The following is an 18,468-nucleotide window of genomic DNA, read 5'->3' on the forward strand; positions in this document are numbered from 1 at the left end:
GCTTCCTATGACAGACAAGACAGAGCCTTAAGACAAGAACAATGGCTGCTAAATGTTAAAGTCTTTAATAGCTGGATACCAGTACTCAATACAGATTTCTACTATGTTGGAAAAAGAAAATCAAGTTGCTAACAAATATGGAAAAAAAGCATTATTTTCAGATTAAGCAAAAGGAATAAGCTAAAATACAAAAAATTATATTGTGGCAACGATAAATACAGACAAGTACCAACTACACTAATGACATAAATGTCCCTGTACTTCAAAATGTAATTCTGATTCTAAAACATCTTTTTGCTAAATGTTAAAAATTCTCACGTATAGAGATCAATTTTACTAGATTTTTCTTATATAAATAATCATGTAACTAAATTATAAGAAGTTAGTTTTTTTCTCTTTAACATCCACAGCACCATCTATAGGCAAAACTTAAGTAAGCATATTCTTCAATATAATTCTACCACTAAAAGTCTGATCCTTATAGGAACTCAACATAACATGCCTATATGTGCACAGAATATCTCCCTAAGTATATCTGAAAAGCCTTTAATAGATTTTGGTCCTAGGAAGAAAAACAAACCGAAAATAGAAAAGGAACAAAATTCACTAGAAGTAGAGGGCCTTGTGTATAAAAGTAGAATGGCTATCATCCCTCATTAAATACTAAGAGATTTTCTATTGGTTCTGAAAGATTTGCCAACCTCTTCCCTCTTTTCTACATCAACTCCCAATATGTTTACCAGAGACTGCCAACGACTGTTGACCAGAATGAGAGGAATATATTTGCAAATAAACCATCAAGACTACAACTACTCCTCTTTAGCGTACTGTGTGGCTATCATGAAACATACCTCCAGCTGTAATTCGGTATACTTTCTCCTCAGTTCAGTGACTTCTTCTCCAGCTTGCATCTTCTTATATAAATCCAGTTCTGTGTCAAGTAATTCTTTCTGCATCTAGAAAATAGTAATAAATATTTTAGGTGATGACAATTAATATCTTGCATTTATACAAAACTTTTTTTAAATAAATAAATTAATTAATTAATTTATGGCTGTGTTGGGTCTTCGTTTCTGTGCGAGGGCTTTCTCCAGTTGCGGCGAGCGGGGGCCACTCTTCATCGCGGTGCACGGGCCTCTCACTGTCGCGGCCTCTCCCGTTGCGGAGCACAGGCTCCAGACGCGCAGGCTCAGTAGTTGTGGCACACAGGCTTAGTTGCTCCGCGGCATGTGGGATCTTCCCAGACCAGGGCTCGAACCCGTGTCCCCTGCATTGGCAGGCAGATTCTCAACCATTGCGCCACCAGGGAAGCCCTATACAAAACTTTTTACAAAGAATTTTTTACACATTCCCATTTAATCCGTACATTTCTTCTCTATCTCCAGTCCTACCATCCTAGTTCAAGCCACCAGTCACCTCTGGTCTACACTACTGCAACAGCTTCCTAACTTGTTCCTACGTCCACTGATTTCCCTGTAAATCATTTTCCATACAGAAGCCAGAGTGAGATTTCTATGGACTGATATGGAGTAATTTTCAGGAAATAACTGAAAAGAAAAACAAAACACCAAGGTGTTAATAAGGAATATACAGTATGCTTTTACGTAGGAAAGAATACATACACACACACCAAGAGGGAGGGAAGAGTGGGGAACAGAGTGTCAGGGCTCAAAGGGGAATGGTCGTTTATATAAACCTTTTTATATAGTATAACTTTTGAATCATGTTAATGTTTTACTTATTCAAAAAATAAAATTAAATCAGCAAGAATGACAGGGAGGGGGACCCAAAACTGAATACAGACAGAAATAAACCTAACTTTATCAAATTAATAACATAACCACAAGAACGGAAAAACACATGATCCTACACCACAGGTTTGACTCGACACTCTTAGTGGAGTATATTATGAGGTTGTAAAGAATGCAAACAAATTCTTAATTTTATATTTAGTTAGTTGTTGGAAGTGGTATTGTTTTAGCAATTCTGGAACTATTTGAATGGATTACAGGACTGTGCAAACGTATACTGTATTGATGTTAGTGGGAACCAAGTTGTCATCATGGGAACATGGAGATATGGCATAAGAGAAAGAAAAGAAGAACCCTATGGTATTAGATTAGAATGAGAAATATCAATATAAACTCATGATTTTATATATATATACACACACATATATACATACACACACACACCAAATACACACATACACACACACTAAGTATAAGTATTGTATAACTCCATGGGTTTTTTTTTAAATCACTTATTGTCATCCAAAATTAACTTGCTCACTTTTTTGTATCTGATCAGTTAATCTACCTGAATTTTCTCCCTTTCAATCATTCATTCTGGAGACTTCACTGGTGGTGCAGTGGTTAAAGAATCTGCCTGCCAAAGCAGGGGACATGGGTTCGAGCCCTGGTCTGGGAAGATCCCACATGCCGCATAGCAACGAAGCCCATGTGCCACAACTACTGAGCCTGCGCTCCAGAGCCCATGAGCCACAACTACTGAGCCCGCGTGCCACAACTACTGAAGCCTGCGCGCCTAGAGCCCATGCTCTGCAACAAGAGAAGCCACTGCAACGAGAAGCCCGTGCACCACAACGAAGAGTATCTCCCGCTCGCCGCAACTAGAGAAAGCCCGTGCGCAGCAATGAAGACCCAGTGCAGCCAAAAAATAAATAAATAAATTTATTAAAAGAAAAAATCAATCATTCTGTACAGTGACATCAGATTGTTACTTCTCTGTTCATTAATATTTTATACCACCAATTACTTACAAAATAAAGCTCAAACTCCTCAGTCAAGCATTCCAGTATCTATATCGTTTTGTCCTCTAGCTACCTTTTCAAGATTATCCATAACTATTTGTCTAATTACTGACTTTCTAACTACAATTGACTTTCTAACTACAATGTGCAGGGTTCAAAAGATGAGTAGAGTTTCCTTGTTTGTGTTTATTTACTTATTAATTACTAGAGAAGGAGAAGAATGGTAGTATATAATGATCAAATTTTAAACAAAGAGTATTAGCTAAAGGAAAACTGAATCTTAAATAATGTAGTGTTTTAATGTTTTTTTTAACAAGTAGTAATATGAATAACAACACAAATTGAAATACCTGAGTCTTGGTTTTTATACTTTTTGGAAGACAGCGTCCCGGAGAAGCAGCTTTGACCTCATCTTTCAACTTGGTAATATTTTTTGTCAAAACCTCTAAAGTTTTCATTATTTCTGCTTTATCTTCAGACTTCATTGCTTTGTTTTTCTCCAGTTTTGAAATTAACATCTGGCAAATTTTTTAAAACAAATATATAAGACACATTCCTACTATTATCTAAAAAGCAAACAGGGCAAAGTAAATATAAAAATAAATAACTGCTACTTTTAGTTTATGTATTCATGACAAGGCTTACAATCACTGAGAGAGCAGAATAGCAGATTGGTGATGCTAACTATCTCAATTCAAGTCTTAATCTTGGTTTACGCTGTGAAGAACTATACTACTATTTAAGTCTCTTAGAACATAGTTCAAAGCATACAACCACAAGAAATTTAATTCAATCCCTGAAAAGCTGTCATTTTGAAATAGCAACAATCTTACTTTCTAATCCACTTGCTGATATTACTGATTCTAAGTATTCCCACTCCAAACATAGTCCGCAACCCAGAAAGAATCAGAGGAAAAGTTTTACGGTTTCCCTTCATATGAGATATTAGAAAAATGGCATATTTAGTTACCTACTTTTTTTGTCAGAGGGAACAGTAACTGGCTAGGCTAAGAACAATATGCCCAACATAGATAGGAAGTAAGAAGATAAACATGGTAATGTGGAGAAGACATCACAAAGTATTATAGGTTCTCTGAGTCAAGATGGTTTCAGTTTTGGGTGTAAAGCATTGTGATGTCTCTTTATCAAGTACATACAAATTTAAATTAGAAAAGACATACATTTTAAACCAAAAGGTAAAAAGTTTGTGTATTTTCAATATTTTCAAGTGTCATAACTTTTATCACCAGACGTAATCAAGAATTGACACTAATTAAATGTCATAACTAGAGCAACACTGTACAAAAGAAATACTGCTAGCCACATAATTTTGAATTTTCTAGCAGCCACCTTACAAAGATAAAAGAGATACATTAAAGTTAATTAAATACATATTCTATTTAACGCATTTTATCAAAAGTAACATTTCAACAAAAATTACTGGGATGTTTTACCATTTTTCTTCATACTACGTGTTTGAAATCTGGTATGTATTTTAACACTTACGATAGTCAGATGTGGCTCTTAGCTGCTGTACCAGACAACATAGGACTAGAGGATCCCAAGCCAATTAAAGAAAGGTACATATGTCAACAATGAGAAAAAGGTTCCATTTACTATCTATTGAACTACTGTGCAGCAACATACCTGGATAAATATTCCTTATTTTCATTTCAAGTTGATAGTCATAGCTCAGTTTAAACTAATCCATTTCCCAGTCCACTGTGTAATGTATATTACACAATGTAATACACTTCATCCCCAACATTTTATCAATTAATATATACATTATTATTGATAAATATTTCAGTTTTACCATTATCAATTACAGTAAATATGTTTCTCAGGACTATCTATAGAGTGTAAGATTAAATTCACTGAAAATTATGACACTTATATATTTTGCCAAATCTAACTTTAATATTTTACCTTCTGTGTTTCAATGTGCTTTTCTAAAATTTCTTGTTTTCTTTTCCTTACATCCTGCTGAAGTTTCAGTGCCTCCTAGAGAAGGGATCAAAAACATTATTAGAATATTTACCATTTACCTTTCCGATAAATGGAATTACCCAAGAAGACAGAACTGGTTGTAACTGAAGAAGCTTGGCAACAAAAATGAAATGCCAAGTTTTCCTATGTAAAGCTTAAATAAGTACACAAGTTTCAAAAATCAATCAGGAGAGCCTTTCATTCCAAGAAGAAAATTAATATTTACTAATATACTAGGGAAAATAAAAGTTCAGTGGCAGCCAACATATACCTTTCTTTTAGCTCTATTTTATGATAAGCATTGAAAAAACACATACATGCAGAAAAGCTTCCCGACCTGCAAATTCTGTACACTACTATACTTACCTGTTTTTTTTTCTGTGCTTCATTATTATCAACTGCAGAGGTGGAAACAAGTAAGGTTTTTTGTGCAGCCTTCAAAGCAGCTGGATTATACACCGTTTTTGTTAGGCCAGTAGATGTAGACAACACCTACCAATACAAATTCAATTTCTCAAAAAATGTATCAAGCATTCATGATTTCCTGAGTACTATTTCCTTCAAAACTCTAAAGCACTCCTGTCAAAATCTAGCACACTGAACTAAAAGTATTATATATTTGTAATAACTAAGTCACATTAGTGATTTGAAAGAAAGGGCATGAGTGAGGGATAAACTATAAAGTGAAAAAATTTCTAATTAACACCATATACCTTTAGAAGAAAAGCAAAAAGCAAACATACAAAAACTTCAAATCAGTAAAAAACACTGCCATTACTATATCACTGAGAAAATATTAGTTGTTGAATACATTACTAGTATTCCTAGTGACTAAAGCAAAAACTGTACACAAGAACACAGCACAGGAGGAAATCAGACGCTGTCTTGCAAACAATTTAAAATGATCATTTGTAATTTACATTTCTGAAATTAACCTTATTGCTTTCTCTCTCCATTCCTTTGCTAGCACTGCTCCTACTTTAAGTGACCTTATTCCCTTAAACTCAGCTCAGGTTCAGCACAACCACTACAGACCTCCACAAAGCTCTAATCATTTATTTCTTCTACCTAGGTCCTTCGATGAAATATTATTCCTATTAAAATATTTAGTAAAAATGGCCTGATGACATATTAATTTATTTTATATCTCTCTCCCTATCTTCACTGTAAGAGCCCTGAAACAAAAAAAACATGTCTTTCTCCTCTTTGTGCTTCTTCTAGTACCTAAACCTTACTACCAACTAATTATGAGACAATGGGTAAATTCAGGTACCTTCTTGGGCCTCAGTTTGCTCAATAAGAAGAAGTTCAACCTGATGGTGTCTAATGTCCTCACAAACCCAAAAATTCATTCCATGAGGGTAGGGATTTTTTTGCTTGGTTCACTGCTTTATCTTCAGTGCCTAGAACAGCACCAGGGCACCCAGCAAATACTCAATAAACACTTTTGCACCAAGTTAAAATGAAATGATGGTAGATCAGAGTGGATAATCTTTTTCACACAAAGGTCAATTTAAGAAAATTAAAGTGTATAGGCTGCCTTTTTTTATCCTCCAAAAGCAGAAAGTTGTAGGTTCCACAGAGTGGTTGGTTACTGGTTCTTGGAAAGGAATTTAGAGATCCCTTCAAAGAGAGCTATGAATGCTATAAAATCTAAACATGAAACCATATGTGTGAAGAGTGTAACTTCCCAGAGGAAAAAACATAGTTTCCAAAGTCTTAAAGGAGTTCATGACCTAAAAGAGGTTAGAAGAACTACATAAATAGAAGAGTATCAATGAGAAAAAGAGCCCTACTTTCTCGCTACTAAAATGTAAATAACTGGGTATATCAGAGATGTAGCAATCTGGACACTACTTTCTAATCTTTTATCATGAAATTAGATTAGGGAACATCACAAAGCTTAGGCAACTCATCACTATTCTAAGTATCCAAGAATGTCTTAGCCTCTAAAAGAAATAAAAACCTAGAATACTGTAATTACACTAGTTCCATACAGCACAACTGATGTTTAAAAATAAAGGTTCTTTACAATAGCTGATGTATATCAAACTTTGATAATTTTCTTCAATAATGAAAATACTCAAGGTATCACTAACAAGTATGAAATGGTTGCATTCAGTAAAATATAAAGTAGACACATATTTAGTTCATAGTCTAACTTGTCACATTCTCTGTAATTCTAGAGAAAAAGTTATTCCATGCTACCTTACCACACCATACAATGTCAAACTGTATGATTATACAGGGTGAGATAATAACTTTATAAAGGGAGAAACACAAGATAATCTGCTGAAGAAAGAGACTGAGTGTTCATAAACTGTTTTCGCCATGATGGTTCCATAACAAGTTGAACAGCTGTGACCCAAAAAGGATTTCTATACTCAAATAAAGTTGGAAACAATATCATAACCCTACTTTCTAGTTTCAAAATGTACATTATCATAAGAGCTGTGAGAAAGCCAGAAGTAAAGAAACCCATATAATTTGTTTAATTCAGCATTTCTCCAATTTCAGTGAGTAGGGAACACTCCCTTTCCAAGTACTGTTATTAATACCAGATATCACACTAAGGATTGCTGTTGCAAGGTGAATAAAAGTATCTGATAACAGTAAGAAGACTCCTTTATTGCTACAAGCATCTCACTACCTTGTTTTTTCCAGGAACTTCCTTCTGTAAAAACAGAACATCAGCTAACATATTTCATTGAGCTTAAGATATCACTGCCTAATTTTTCACAGAACTAGAACAAAAAATTGCACAATTTGTATGGAAACACAAAAGACCCCGAATAGCCAAAGCAATCTTGAGAAAGAAAAATGGAGCTGGGGGAATCAGGCTCCCTGACTTCAGACTATACTACAAAGCTACAGTAATCAAGACAGTTTGGTACTGGCACAAAAACAGAAATATAGATCAATGGAACAGGATAGAAAGCCCAGAGATAAACCCACGCACATATGGTCACCTTATCTTTGATAAAGGAGGCAAGCATATACAGTGGAGAAAAGACAGCCTCTTCAATATGTGGTGCTGGGAAAATTGGACAGATAATGTAAAAGTATGAAATTAGAACACTCCCTGACACCATGCACAAAAATAAACACAAAATGGATTAAAGACCTAAGTGTAAGGCCAGACACTATCAAACTCTTAGAGGAAAACATAGGCAGAACACTCTATGACATACATCACAGCAAGATTCTTTTTGACCCAGCTCCCAGAGAAATGGAAATAAGAACACAAATGAACAAATGGGACCTAATGAAACTTAAAAGCTTTTGCACAGCAAAGGAAACCATAAACAAGACCAAAAGACAACCATCAGAATGGGAGAAAATATTTGCAAATGAAGCAACTGACAAAGGATTAATCTCCAAGATTTACAAGCAGCTCATGCAGCTCAACAACAAAAAAACGAACAACCCAATCCAAAAATGGGCAGAAGACCTAAACAGACATTTCGCCAAAGAAGATATACAGATTGCCAACAGACACATGAAAGAATGCTCAACATCATTAATTATTAGAGAAATGCAAATCAAAACTACAATGAGATATCATCTCACACCGGTCAGAATGGCCATCATCAAAAAATCTAGAAACAATAAATGCTGGAGAGGGTGTGGAGGAAAGGGAACACTCTTGCACTGTTGGTGGGAATGTAAATTGATACAGCCACTATGGAGAACAGTATGAAGGTTCCTTAAAAAACTAAAAATAGAACTACCATACGACCCAGCAATCCCACTACTGGGCATATACCCTGAGAAAACCATAGTTCAAAAAGAGTCATGTACCAAAATGTTCATTGCAGCTCTATTTACAATAGCCAGGACATGGAAGCAACCTAAATGTCCATCGACAGATGAATGGATAAAGAAGATGTGGCACATATATACAATGGAATATTACTCAGCCATAAGAAGAAATGAAATGGAGGTATTTGTAATGAGGTGGATGGAGTTAGAGTCTGTCATACAGAGTGAAGTAAGTCAGAAAGAGAAAAACAAATACAGTATGCTAACACATATATACGGAATATAAGGAAAAAAAAAAAAAGGCCATGAAGAACCTAGTGGCAAGATGGGAATAAAGACACAGACCTACTAGAGAATGGACTTGAGGATATGGGGAAGGGGTGGGGTGAGGTGTGACAGGGTGAGAGCGTGGCATGGACATATATACACTACCAAATGTAAAATAGCTAGCTAGTGGGAAGCAGCCGCATAGCACAGGGAGATCAGCTTGGTGCTTTGTGACCACCTAGAGGGGTGGGATGGGGAGGGTGGGAGGGAGGGAGATGCAAGAGGGAAGAGATATGGGAACATATTGTATATGTATAACTGATTCACTTTGTTATAAAGCAGAAGCTAACACACCATTGTAAGGCAATTATACTTCAATAAAGATGTTTAAAAAAAAAAAAAAAGATATCACTGCCTAGAGACACACTGTCATTTAATATAACCCTACTAAAGGAAAAGGGTGCCAATTATAATCATAAATACCAACAACTATAAGATGTAGCCCAATTTCAGAGGTGTGAAAATAAAATGTCTTAGAAACAGTGAACTATATGATTACAAATATTGCTCACTATCTGAATCTATTAGGTTCCAGAGTTTAGATAGTAAGAGTTTGAATAACAAGAAATATCTGTATTTTTCAAAAGATGAGGATAGAGTTGTCACAAAAGAGAAGAAAATCTGTTAAAAATGAAACCAGTGGAGGGAAGTAACGAACCCAACAGAAAAGATGATGCTACGATTCTAAGAATATAATAAAAACACAGTGGTCTTTCTAAACAACCACACCTCTATTTTCCAAAAGGGTTTCTGCATGTGCTGTATTTTTACATATTGACCTTATTTCCAGTGACCTTATTGTATTCACTTATTAATTCCAATCGTCTGTGAATTCTTTTGGATTTTCTACATATACAATCATATCATCTGTGAGTAAACATAGTTCTGTTTCTCCCTTTCCAACGTTTATGCCATTTATTTTATTTTATTTCCTTATTGTAGTGGTTAGGCCCTATACTACTGGAAAAAGTGACGAGAGTGGACATCCTTTGCTGTTCCTGATCTCAGGGGGAAAGTATTCAATATTTCACTATTGAATATGTTAGCTGTAGGGGTTTGTTATTTTGCAAATATACTTTGTCAAAATTAAGGAAGTTTCTTTATATTCCTAGTTCGCAGAATGTTTAATGTGACTAAATAAAGAATTTTACCACATTTTTTTTTCTACTGAGATAATCACATGGGGTCCTTCTCCCTCCCTCCAACATCTACCCCATCCCTCCTCCGAACCCTTTATTTTGTTAATATGGTGAAATAAATGATTTTCAAATGTTAAATCAACCTTGCATTTCTGGAATAAACTCTACCTGGTCAGGATGTATTATCTTTCTCATATCACTGTACATTTGCTAACATTTTACTTATGATTTTTGCGTTTACGTTCATGAGATATTGGCTTGTAATTTTCATTTCTTGTAGTACACTTGTCAGGTCTGGTATCAAAGCTCTCTTCAATTCATAAGATGAGCTGAAAAGTATCACATGCTTTGTTGTTAAAATATACATCACTAATACCTCTTTACTTCCCAAGATAAAAGTCAATTCTCCAATAAAATAGGTTATAATCCATTAACACCGCCTTATCTTACTTCCTATATAAAATATTACAAGCCATGAATATTACTAGTACTTGTAAAAAAAGAAAAATAGATTTTTCTCATGGATAAAAACGGAATAAAAAAAGTATCTTGTAAAAATTACCTACTGCAAAAGAAGGTTATTACAAATTAAGTCATCCAAGTATCATTTTTTAATAACAAGTGCCCAAGTTAAAATCAAATACAAAAGAAACATAGTTAGTATGCCTCAAAGCAACACTCCCAATAAGCTAGTTCTCACAGGTGTCTAAAGCAGAAGTGCTTTGCTTAACTGCAATAAAAAGACAGTATTCTGAGGAGTTATGTGTAGGAAACTTATTAATATTTAATTACCATATAGTCAACTTTCATATTAAGTAAATAATCAGCCTTTCAATAAATCTCAATGTTCACTTAATGATATTCCCTTAAAGCAGCATACAGATGTGTTTTCTGTAGCGAAACTTAACTGGGAATTCTAGTGAGGACAACAGGAATTTACTTTAAAATTAGGTTTATCAAATATTTTCAGGAATTAATGATTTTATTTCTTACAAGAATACCAAGTAGCTTAAACGAGACAAAGGGATTGAAGATCTTGCAGAGAAATATTTTAACATCAAAGAAAAAAATGTTTAAGTCAGTAATCAATTTTTGCTACAACAGCTTGGTTCCCAGAAAATTCAGCATAGCAAATAATTTTATATAAATCATATCTCTCTGGAAGAAAAATAATCCTGGTAATAATCCTGACTGAGTAATCCACAGAATAATCCTGACAGAGGCCAATCCATTTTTTAAAATTAAAATTAGTCAATAACAGTTATGAAAAGAAATGATCATACCTTTCCTTAATCTTTATAATAAAGTAGCAAAATTACACAACAAATACAAATTTTAAAAATCAAAGGGTTACTTAAATGACTGTATTTTATCGTTAAGGAAACAGAGAGAGTAAGACTTATCCAGGATCATCCAGAATGTCAGCTGCTAAATCCCAACAGCCAAATTCTCTATATGACATGCAATGTTCCTTCAAATATGCCACACAATTTCCCTTTTAAAAGTTCCATGGTACAGATGTCAGCTTATCATCATGCAAGGGGACCAGGACATATTTTTAGATTACCAAAAAAAAAACCCTGCTAAGGAACAATAACATCCTGTACCATAAGTCTGATATACCTGAAACTGATATAAGAACATTAAATATTCAACTGATTAGTCAGTTTACCTTCTTAGAATTTAGAAGAGCTTTACGGGGATAATTTGGACAGTCTAAACTTTTTTAAAAAAACTAACCAGGATGGACTTCCCTGGTGGCGCAGTGGTTAAGAATCTGCCTGCCAATGCAGGGGACACGGGTTCGATCCCTGGTCTGGGAAGATCCCACATGCCGCAGAGCAACTAAGCCCGTGCGCCGCAACTACTGAGCCTGTGCTCTAGAGCCTGCAAGTCACAACTATTGAGCTTGCATGCCACAACTACTGAAGCCTGTGCGCCTAAAGCCCGTGCTCCACAACAAGAGAAGCCACCGCAATGAAAAGTAGCCCCTGCTCGCCACAACTAGAGAAAGCCCGCATGCAGCAACAAAGACCCAACACAGCCGAAAATAAATTAAAAAAAAAAAACAAAAAAAAAAACTAACCAGGATGGTATATGCAGATGCCACCTTTATTCTTCATAAATCTCTCTAGAGTAAGCTGAGGCACTCAAACATCATTTTACTGATCACTCTACTCAAACAATACTTATTTAACAGCTATTACAGTATCTTAATATTTAGCAGTAAAAATTAGGTTTTAAGTTTCCTCTTTCTTAGCCCTCTCACATGCAATCTTAGAATAACAAAGAATCACTAGAGGGTTTAGTGGGTGCTATTTACAGGAAGGGGATAAAATTTTATATTTGTGTACTTGTTTGCTTTAACAATGACAAAAGATATTGTTTAGATGCAAGGTTTGAGTTTTCCCCAGCCTTCGATTGAAAAAAAATTTAAATAACATTTGATGATGGGGAACATTCTCCTACTCTTCCTAAGACTTCTCTGAATCACTGAGCTCTAAGGATTATGCAGTAAAAACCCCTATGGACTAGGGGAACAGAAATAACCAAGAATAAGCAAAAACCAAATGCTATTCTGTAAACAGGTTCACTGAAGATGACAGGAAGTTACATACTTGTAAATCATTGCTTTCCTTAGAAGATTCTTTACAATATTTACTGAGTAATTTTTTTTTAATAAATAGCCCACTACCATTAGTGATTTTTCACAAATATACTTAATGCTAACTATATTAGCAAATTTATACTATCAATTCCAAATTTGGACACCTTTCATCTAAAGCTATACAAAACACGTTAAAAAACAATAATGAGAACAGATTAACCAAGATGGCGGAGTAGAAGGACGTGCTCTCACTCCCTCTTGCGAGAGCACCAGAATCACAACTGGCTGCTGGACAATCATTGACAGGAAGACCCTGGACTTCACCAAGGAGGATACCCCACGTCCAAGGACAGAGGAGAAGCCACAGTGAGACGGTAGGAGGGGCGCAATCAGAGTAAAATCAAATCCCATAACTGCTGGGCGGGTGACTCACAGACTGGCGAACACTTATACCACAGAAGTCCACCCACTGGAGTGAAGGTTCTGAGCCCCACGTCAGGCTTCCCAACCTGGGGGTCCGGCAACGGGAGGAGGAATTCCTAGAGAATCAGACTTTGAAGCCTAGTGGGAATTGATTGCATGACTTTGACAGGACTGGGGGAAACAGAGACCCCACTCTTGGAGGGCACACACAAAGTAATGTGTGCATCGGGACCCAGGGGAAGGAGCAGTGACCCTGGGGGAGACTGAACCAGACCTACCTGCTGGTGTTGGGGGGTCTCCTGCAGAGGCGAGTGGTGGCTCTGTTCCACCGTGGGGATAAGGACACTCGCAGCAGAGGTTCTGGGAAGTTCTCCTTGGCGTGAGCCCTCCCAGAGTCTGCCATTAACCCCACCAAAGAGCAGGGGTCGGCTCCAGTGTTGGGTTGCCTCAGGCAAAACAACCAACAGGGAGGGAACCCAGCCCCACCCATCAACAGTCAAGTGGATTAAGGTTTTACTGAGCTCTGACCGCCACAGCAACAGTCAGCTCTACCCACCACCAGAGCCTCCCATCAAGCCTCTTAGATAGCCTCAACCACCAGAGGGCAGACAACAGAAGCAAGAAAAACTATAATCCTGCAGCCTGTGGACCAAAAACCACAGTTACAGAAAGATAGAGAAGATGAAAAGGCAGAGGGCTACGTACCAGATGAAGGAACAAGAAAAAACCCCAGAAAAACAACTAAATGAAGTGGAGATAGGCAACCTTCCAGAAAAAGAATTCAGAATAATGATAGTGAAGATGATCCAGGACCTCGGAATAAGAATGGAGGCAAAGATTGAGAAGATGCAAGAAATGATTAACAAAGACCTAGAAGAATTAAAGAACAAACAAACAGAGATGACCAATACAATAACTGAAATGAAAACTACACTAGAAGGAATCAATAGCAGAATAACTTAGGCAGAAGAACGGATAAGTGACCTGGAAGACAGAATGGTGGAATTCACTGCTGCGGAACAGACTAAAGAAAAAAGAATGAAAACAAATGAAGACAGCCTAAGAGACCTCTGGGACAACATTAAACGCAACAACATTCGCATTATAGGGGTCCCAGAAGAAGAGAGAGAGAAAGGACCAGAGAAAATATTTGAAGAGATTATAGTCGAAAACTTCCCTAACATGGGAAAGGAAATAGCCACCCAAGTCCAGGAAGCGCAGAGAGTCCCATACAGAATAAACCCAAGGAGAAACACGCCGAGACACATAGTAATCAAAGTGGCAAAAATTAAAGACAAAGAAAAATTATTGAAAGCAGCAAGGGAAAAACGACAAATAACATACAAGGGAACTCCTATAAGGTTAACAGCTGATTTCTCAGCAGAAACTCTGCAAGCCAGAAGGGAGTGGCATGATATACTTAAAGTGATGAAAGGGAAGAACCTACAACCAAGATTACTCTACCCAGCAAGGATCTCATTTAGATTTGATGGAGAAATCAAAAGCTTTACAGACAAGCAAAAGCTAAGAGAATTCAGCACCACCAAACCAGCTCTACAACAAATGCTAAAGGAACATCTCTAAGTGGGAAACACAAGAGAAGAAAAGGACCTACAAAAACAAACCCAAAATAATTAAGGAAATGGTCATAGGAACATACATATCGATAATTACCTTAAACGTGAATGGATTAAATGCCCCAACCAAAAGACATAGACTGGCTGAATGGATACAAAAACAAGACCCATCTATATGCTGTCTACAAGAGACCCACTTTAGACCTAGGGAAACATACAGACTGAAAGTGAGGGGATGGAAAAAGATATTCCATGCAAATGGAAATCAAAAGAAAGCTGGAGTAGCTATACTCATATCAGATAAAATAGACTTTAAAATAAAGAATGTTACAAGAGACAAGGAAGGACACTACATAATGATACAGGGATCAATCCAAGAAGAAGATATAACAATTATAAATATATATGGACAACCTGGAAGAAATGGACAAATTCTTAGAAAGGTATAACCTTCCCAGACTGAATCAGGAAGAAACAGAAAATATGAACAGACCAATCACAAGTAATGAAATTGAAACTGTGATTAAAAATCTTCCAACAAACAAAAGTCCAGGACCAGATGGCTTCACAGGTGAATTCTATCAAACATTTAGAGAAGAGCTAACACCCATCCTTCTCAAACTCTTCCAAAAAATTGCAGAGGAAGGAACACTCCCAAACTCATTCTATGAGGCCACCATCACCCTGATACCAAAACCAGACAAAGACACTACAAAAAAAGAAAATTACAGACCAATTATCACTGATGAATATAGATGCATAAATCCTCAACAAAATACTAGCAAACAGAATCCAACAACACATTAAAAGGATCATACACCACGATCAAGTGGGATTTATCCCAGGGATGCAAGGATTCTTCAATATACGCAAATCAATCAATGTGATACACCATATTAACAAATTGAAGAATAAAAACCATATGATCATCTCAATATATGCAGAAAAAGCTTTTGACAAAATTCAACACCCATTTCTGATAAAAACTCTCCAGAAAGTGGGCATAGAGGGAACCTACCTCAACATAATAAAGGCCATATATGACAAACCCACAGCAAACATCATTCTCAATGGTGAAAAACTGAAAGCATTTCCTCTAAGATCAGGAACGAGACAAGGATGTCCACTCTCACCACTATTATTCAACATAGTTCTGGAAGTCCTAGCCACGGCAATCAGAGAAGAAAAAGAAATAAAAGGAATACAAATTGGAAAAGAAGAAGTAAAACTGTCACTGTTTGCGGATGACATGATACTATACATAGAGAATCCTAAAACTGCCACCAGAAAACTGCTAGAGCTAATTAATGAATATGGTAAAGTTGCAGGATACAAAATTAATGCACAGAAATCTCTTGCATTCCTATACACTAATGATGAAAAATCTGAAAGAGAAATTATGGAAACACTCCCATTTACCATTGCAACAAAAAGAATAAAATACCTAGGAATAAACCTACCTAGGGAGACAAAAGACCTGTATGCAGAAAACTATAAGACACTGATGAAAGAAATTAAAGATGATACCAACAGATGGAGAGATATACCATGTTCTTGGATTGGAAGAATCAACATTGTGAAAATGAGTATACTACCCAAAGCAATCTACAGATTCAATGCAATCCCTATCAAATTACCAATGGCATTTTTTACGGAGCTAGAACAAATCATCTTAAAATTTGTATGGAGACACAAAAGACCCCGAATAGGCAAAGCAGTCTTGAGGCAAAAAAATGGAGCTGGAGGAATCAGACTCCCTGACTTCAGACTATACTACAAAGCTACAGTAATCAAGACAATATGGTACTGGCACAAAAACAGAAACCTAGATCAATGGAACAAGATAGAAAGCCCACGCACCTATGGTCAACTAATCTATGACAAAGGAGGCAAAGATATACAATGGAGAAAAGACAGTCTCTTCAATAAGTGGTGCTGGGAAAACTGGACAGCTACATGTAAAAGAATGAAATTAGAACACTCCCTAACACCATACACAAAAATAAACTCAAAATGGATTAGAGACCTAAATATAAGACTGGACACTATAAAACTCTTAGAGGAAAACATAGGAAGAACACTCTTTGACATAAATCACAGCAAGATCTTTTTTGATCCACCTCCTAGAGTAATGGAAATAAAAACAAAAATAAACAAGTGGGACCTAATGAAACTTCAAAGCTTTTGCACAGCAAAGGAAACCATAAACAAGACGAAAAGACAACCCTCAGAATGGGAGAAAATATTTGCAAATGAATCAACGGACAAAGGATTAATCTCCAAAATATATAAACAGCTCATTCAGCTCAATATTAAAGAAACAAATACCCCAATCCAAAAATGGGCAGAAGACCTAAATAGACATTTCTCCAAAGAAGACATACAGACGGCCACGAAGCACATGAAAAGATGCTCAACATCACTAATTATTAGAGAAATGCAAATCAAAACTACAATGAGGTATCACCTCACTCCTGTTAGAATGGGCATCATCAGAAAATCTACAAACAACAAATGCTGGAGAGGGTGTGGAGAAAAGGGAACCCTCTTGCACTGTTGGTGGGAATGTAAATTGATACAGCCACTATGGAGAACAATATGGAGGTTCCTTAAAAAACTAAAAATAGAATTACCATATGACCCAGCAATCCCACTACTGGGCATATACCCAGAGAAAACCGTAATTCAAAAAGACACATGCACCCGAATGTTCATTGCAGCACTATTTACAATAGCCAGGTCATGGAAGCAACCTAAATGCCCATCAACAGACGAATGGATAAAGATGTGGTACATATATACAATGGAATATTACTCAGCCATAAAAAGGAAAGAAATTGAGTCATTTGTTGAGACGTGGATGGATCTAGAGACTGTCATACAGAGTGAAGTAAGTCAGAAAGAGAAAAACAAATATCGTATATTAATGCATGTATGCGGAACCTAGAAAAATGGTACAGATGAGCCAGTTTGCAGGGCAGAAGTTGAGACACAGATGTAGAGAATGGACATATGGACACCAAGGGGGGAAAACTGCGGTGAGGTGGGGATGGTGGTGTGCTGAATTGGGCGATTGGGATTGACATGTATACACTGATGTGTATAAAACTGATGCCTAATAAGAACCTGCAGTATAAAAAAACAAACAAAACAACTAATACTAAACTTTCATTGGGTTATTTGTATGGAAATATGTTAATATAAATGTTTCAGACATTACATGAAATTTCTAAAAATCTTATATCTGTATTTGTATGGAAATATGTATGGAAATATGTTAATATAAATGTTTCAGACATTACATGAAATTTCTAAAAATCGTATATTTGTATCTGTATGGAAATATGTACGGAAATATGTTAATATAAATGTTTCAGACATTACATGAAATTTCTAAAAATCTTATATGTTCTGGTATAATGTTATAAGTAATAATCCTAGTTATTACTTTAAAATGTATATCTCAGAAATAACTAATTTTCTTGTCAACTGCATTATTATGAACTTTCATCAAATCTTTAACCGTGGTCATTTTTAAGTCTTTTGTCATTTACAGACAGTTCTGGGTGTACTCTGATGCTTTTGCAAATATGTTCCTATAAAAGGGTTTCATCTTCAAGAAATTCATGGAAAAGACTCTGACAAGTACAGGTTTCTGGTAACTGACTGTACTGCTGAACTGAATGAATAAGCATTTTCAGAACTCTAATGAAAAACTGATGAACTCATAAAAGTGCTAACAAAAGATCAAGATGAAAAAAAAAAATTAATTACATGGGACTGAGTGAACTGATGAGGATGAGTATAATTTTTGTGACTTTCTGTCTGAATTAAAAAAAAAAAAAAAATCCCACAAGGACTCAGAGGCAA

General features: G+C 36.0%; 1 protein-coding gene across 10 annotated transcripts in view; it reads right to left on the reverse strand.

Moving 5' to 3' along the window:
• The window catches only part of RBM26 (RNA binding motif protein 26), a 90,720-nt gene that overhangs the window by 24,825 nt on the left and 47,427 nt on the right, over nucleotides 1-18,468 (reverse strand). For all 10 annotated transcript variants that reach the window (XM_059902491.1, XM_059902489.1, XM_059902493.1 and 7 more), the window contains 4 exons: nucleotides 5,129-5,254; nucleotides 4,703-4,777; nucleotides 3,124-3,291; nucleotides 852-956 (listed from right to left, as the gene is read on the reverse strand). In XM_059902491.1, the coding sequence (XP_059758474.1) occupies nucleotides 852-956; nucleotides 3,124-3,291; nucleotides 4,703-4,777; nucleotides 5,129-5,254 (474 nt within the window). The remainder of the gene's footprint in view (nucleotides 1-851; nucleotides 957-3,123; nucleotides 3,292-4,702; nucleotides 4,778-5,128; nucleotides 5,255-18,468) is intronic.

This window comes from Balaenoptera ricei, chromosome 18 (assembly GCF_028023285.1).
Source record: "Balaenoptera ricei isolate mBalRic1 chromosome 18, mBalRic1.hap2, whole genome shotgun sequence".
In the NCBI taxonomy this organism is placed as follows: domain Eukaryota; kingdom Metazoa; phylum Chordata; class Mammalia; order Artiodactyla; family Balaenopteridae; genus Balaenoptera; species Balaenoptera ricei.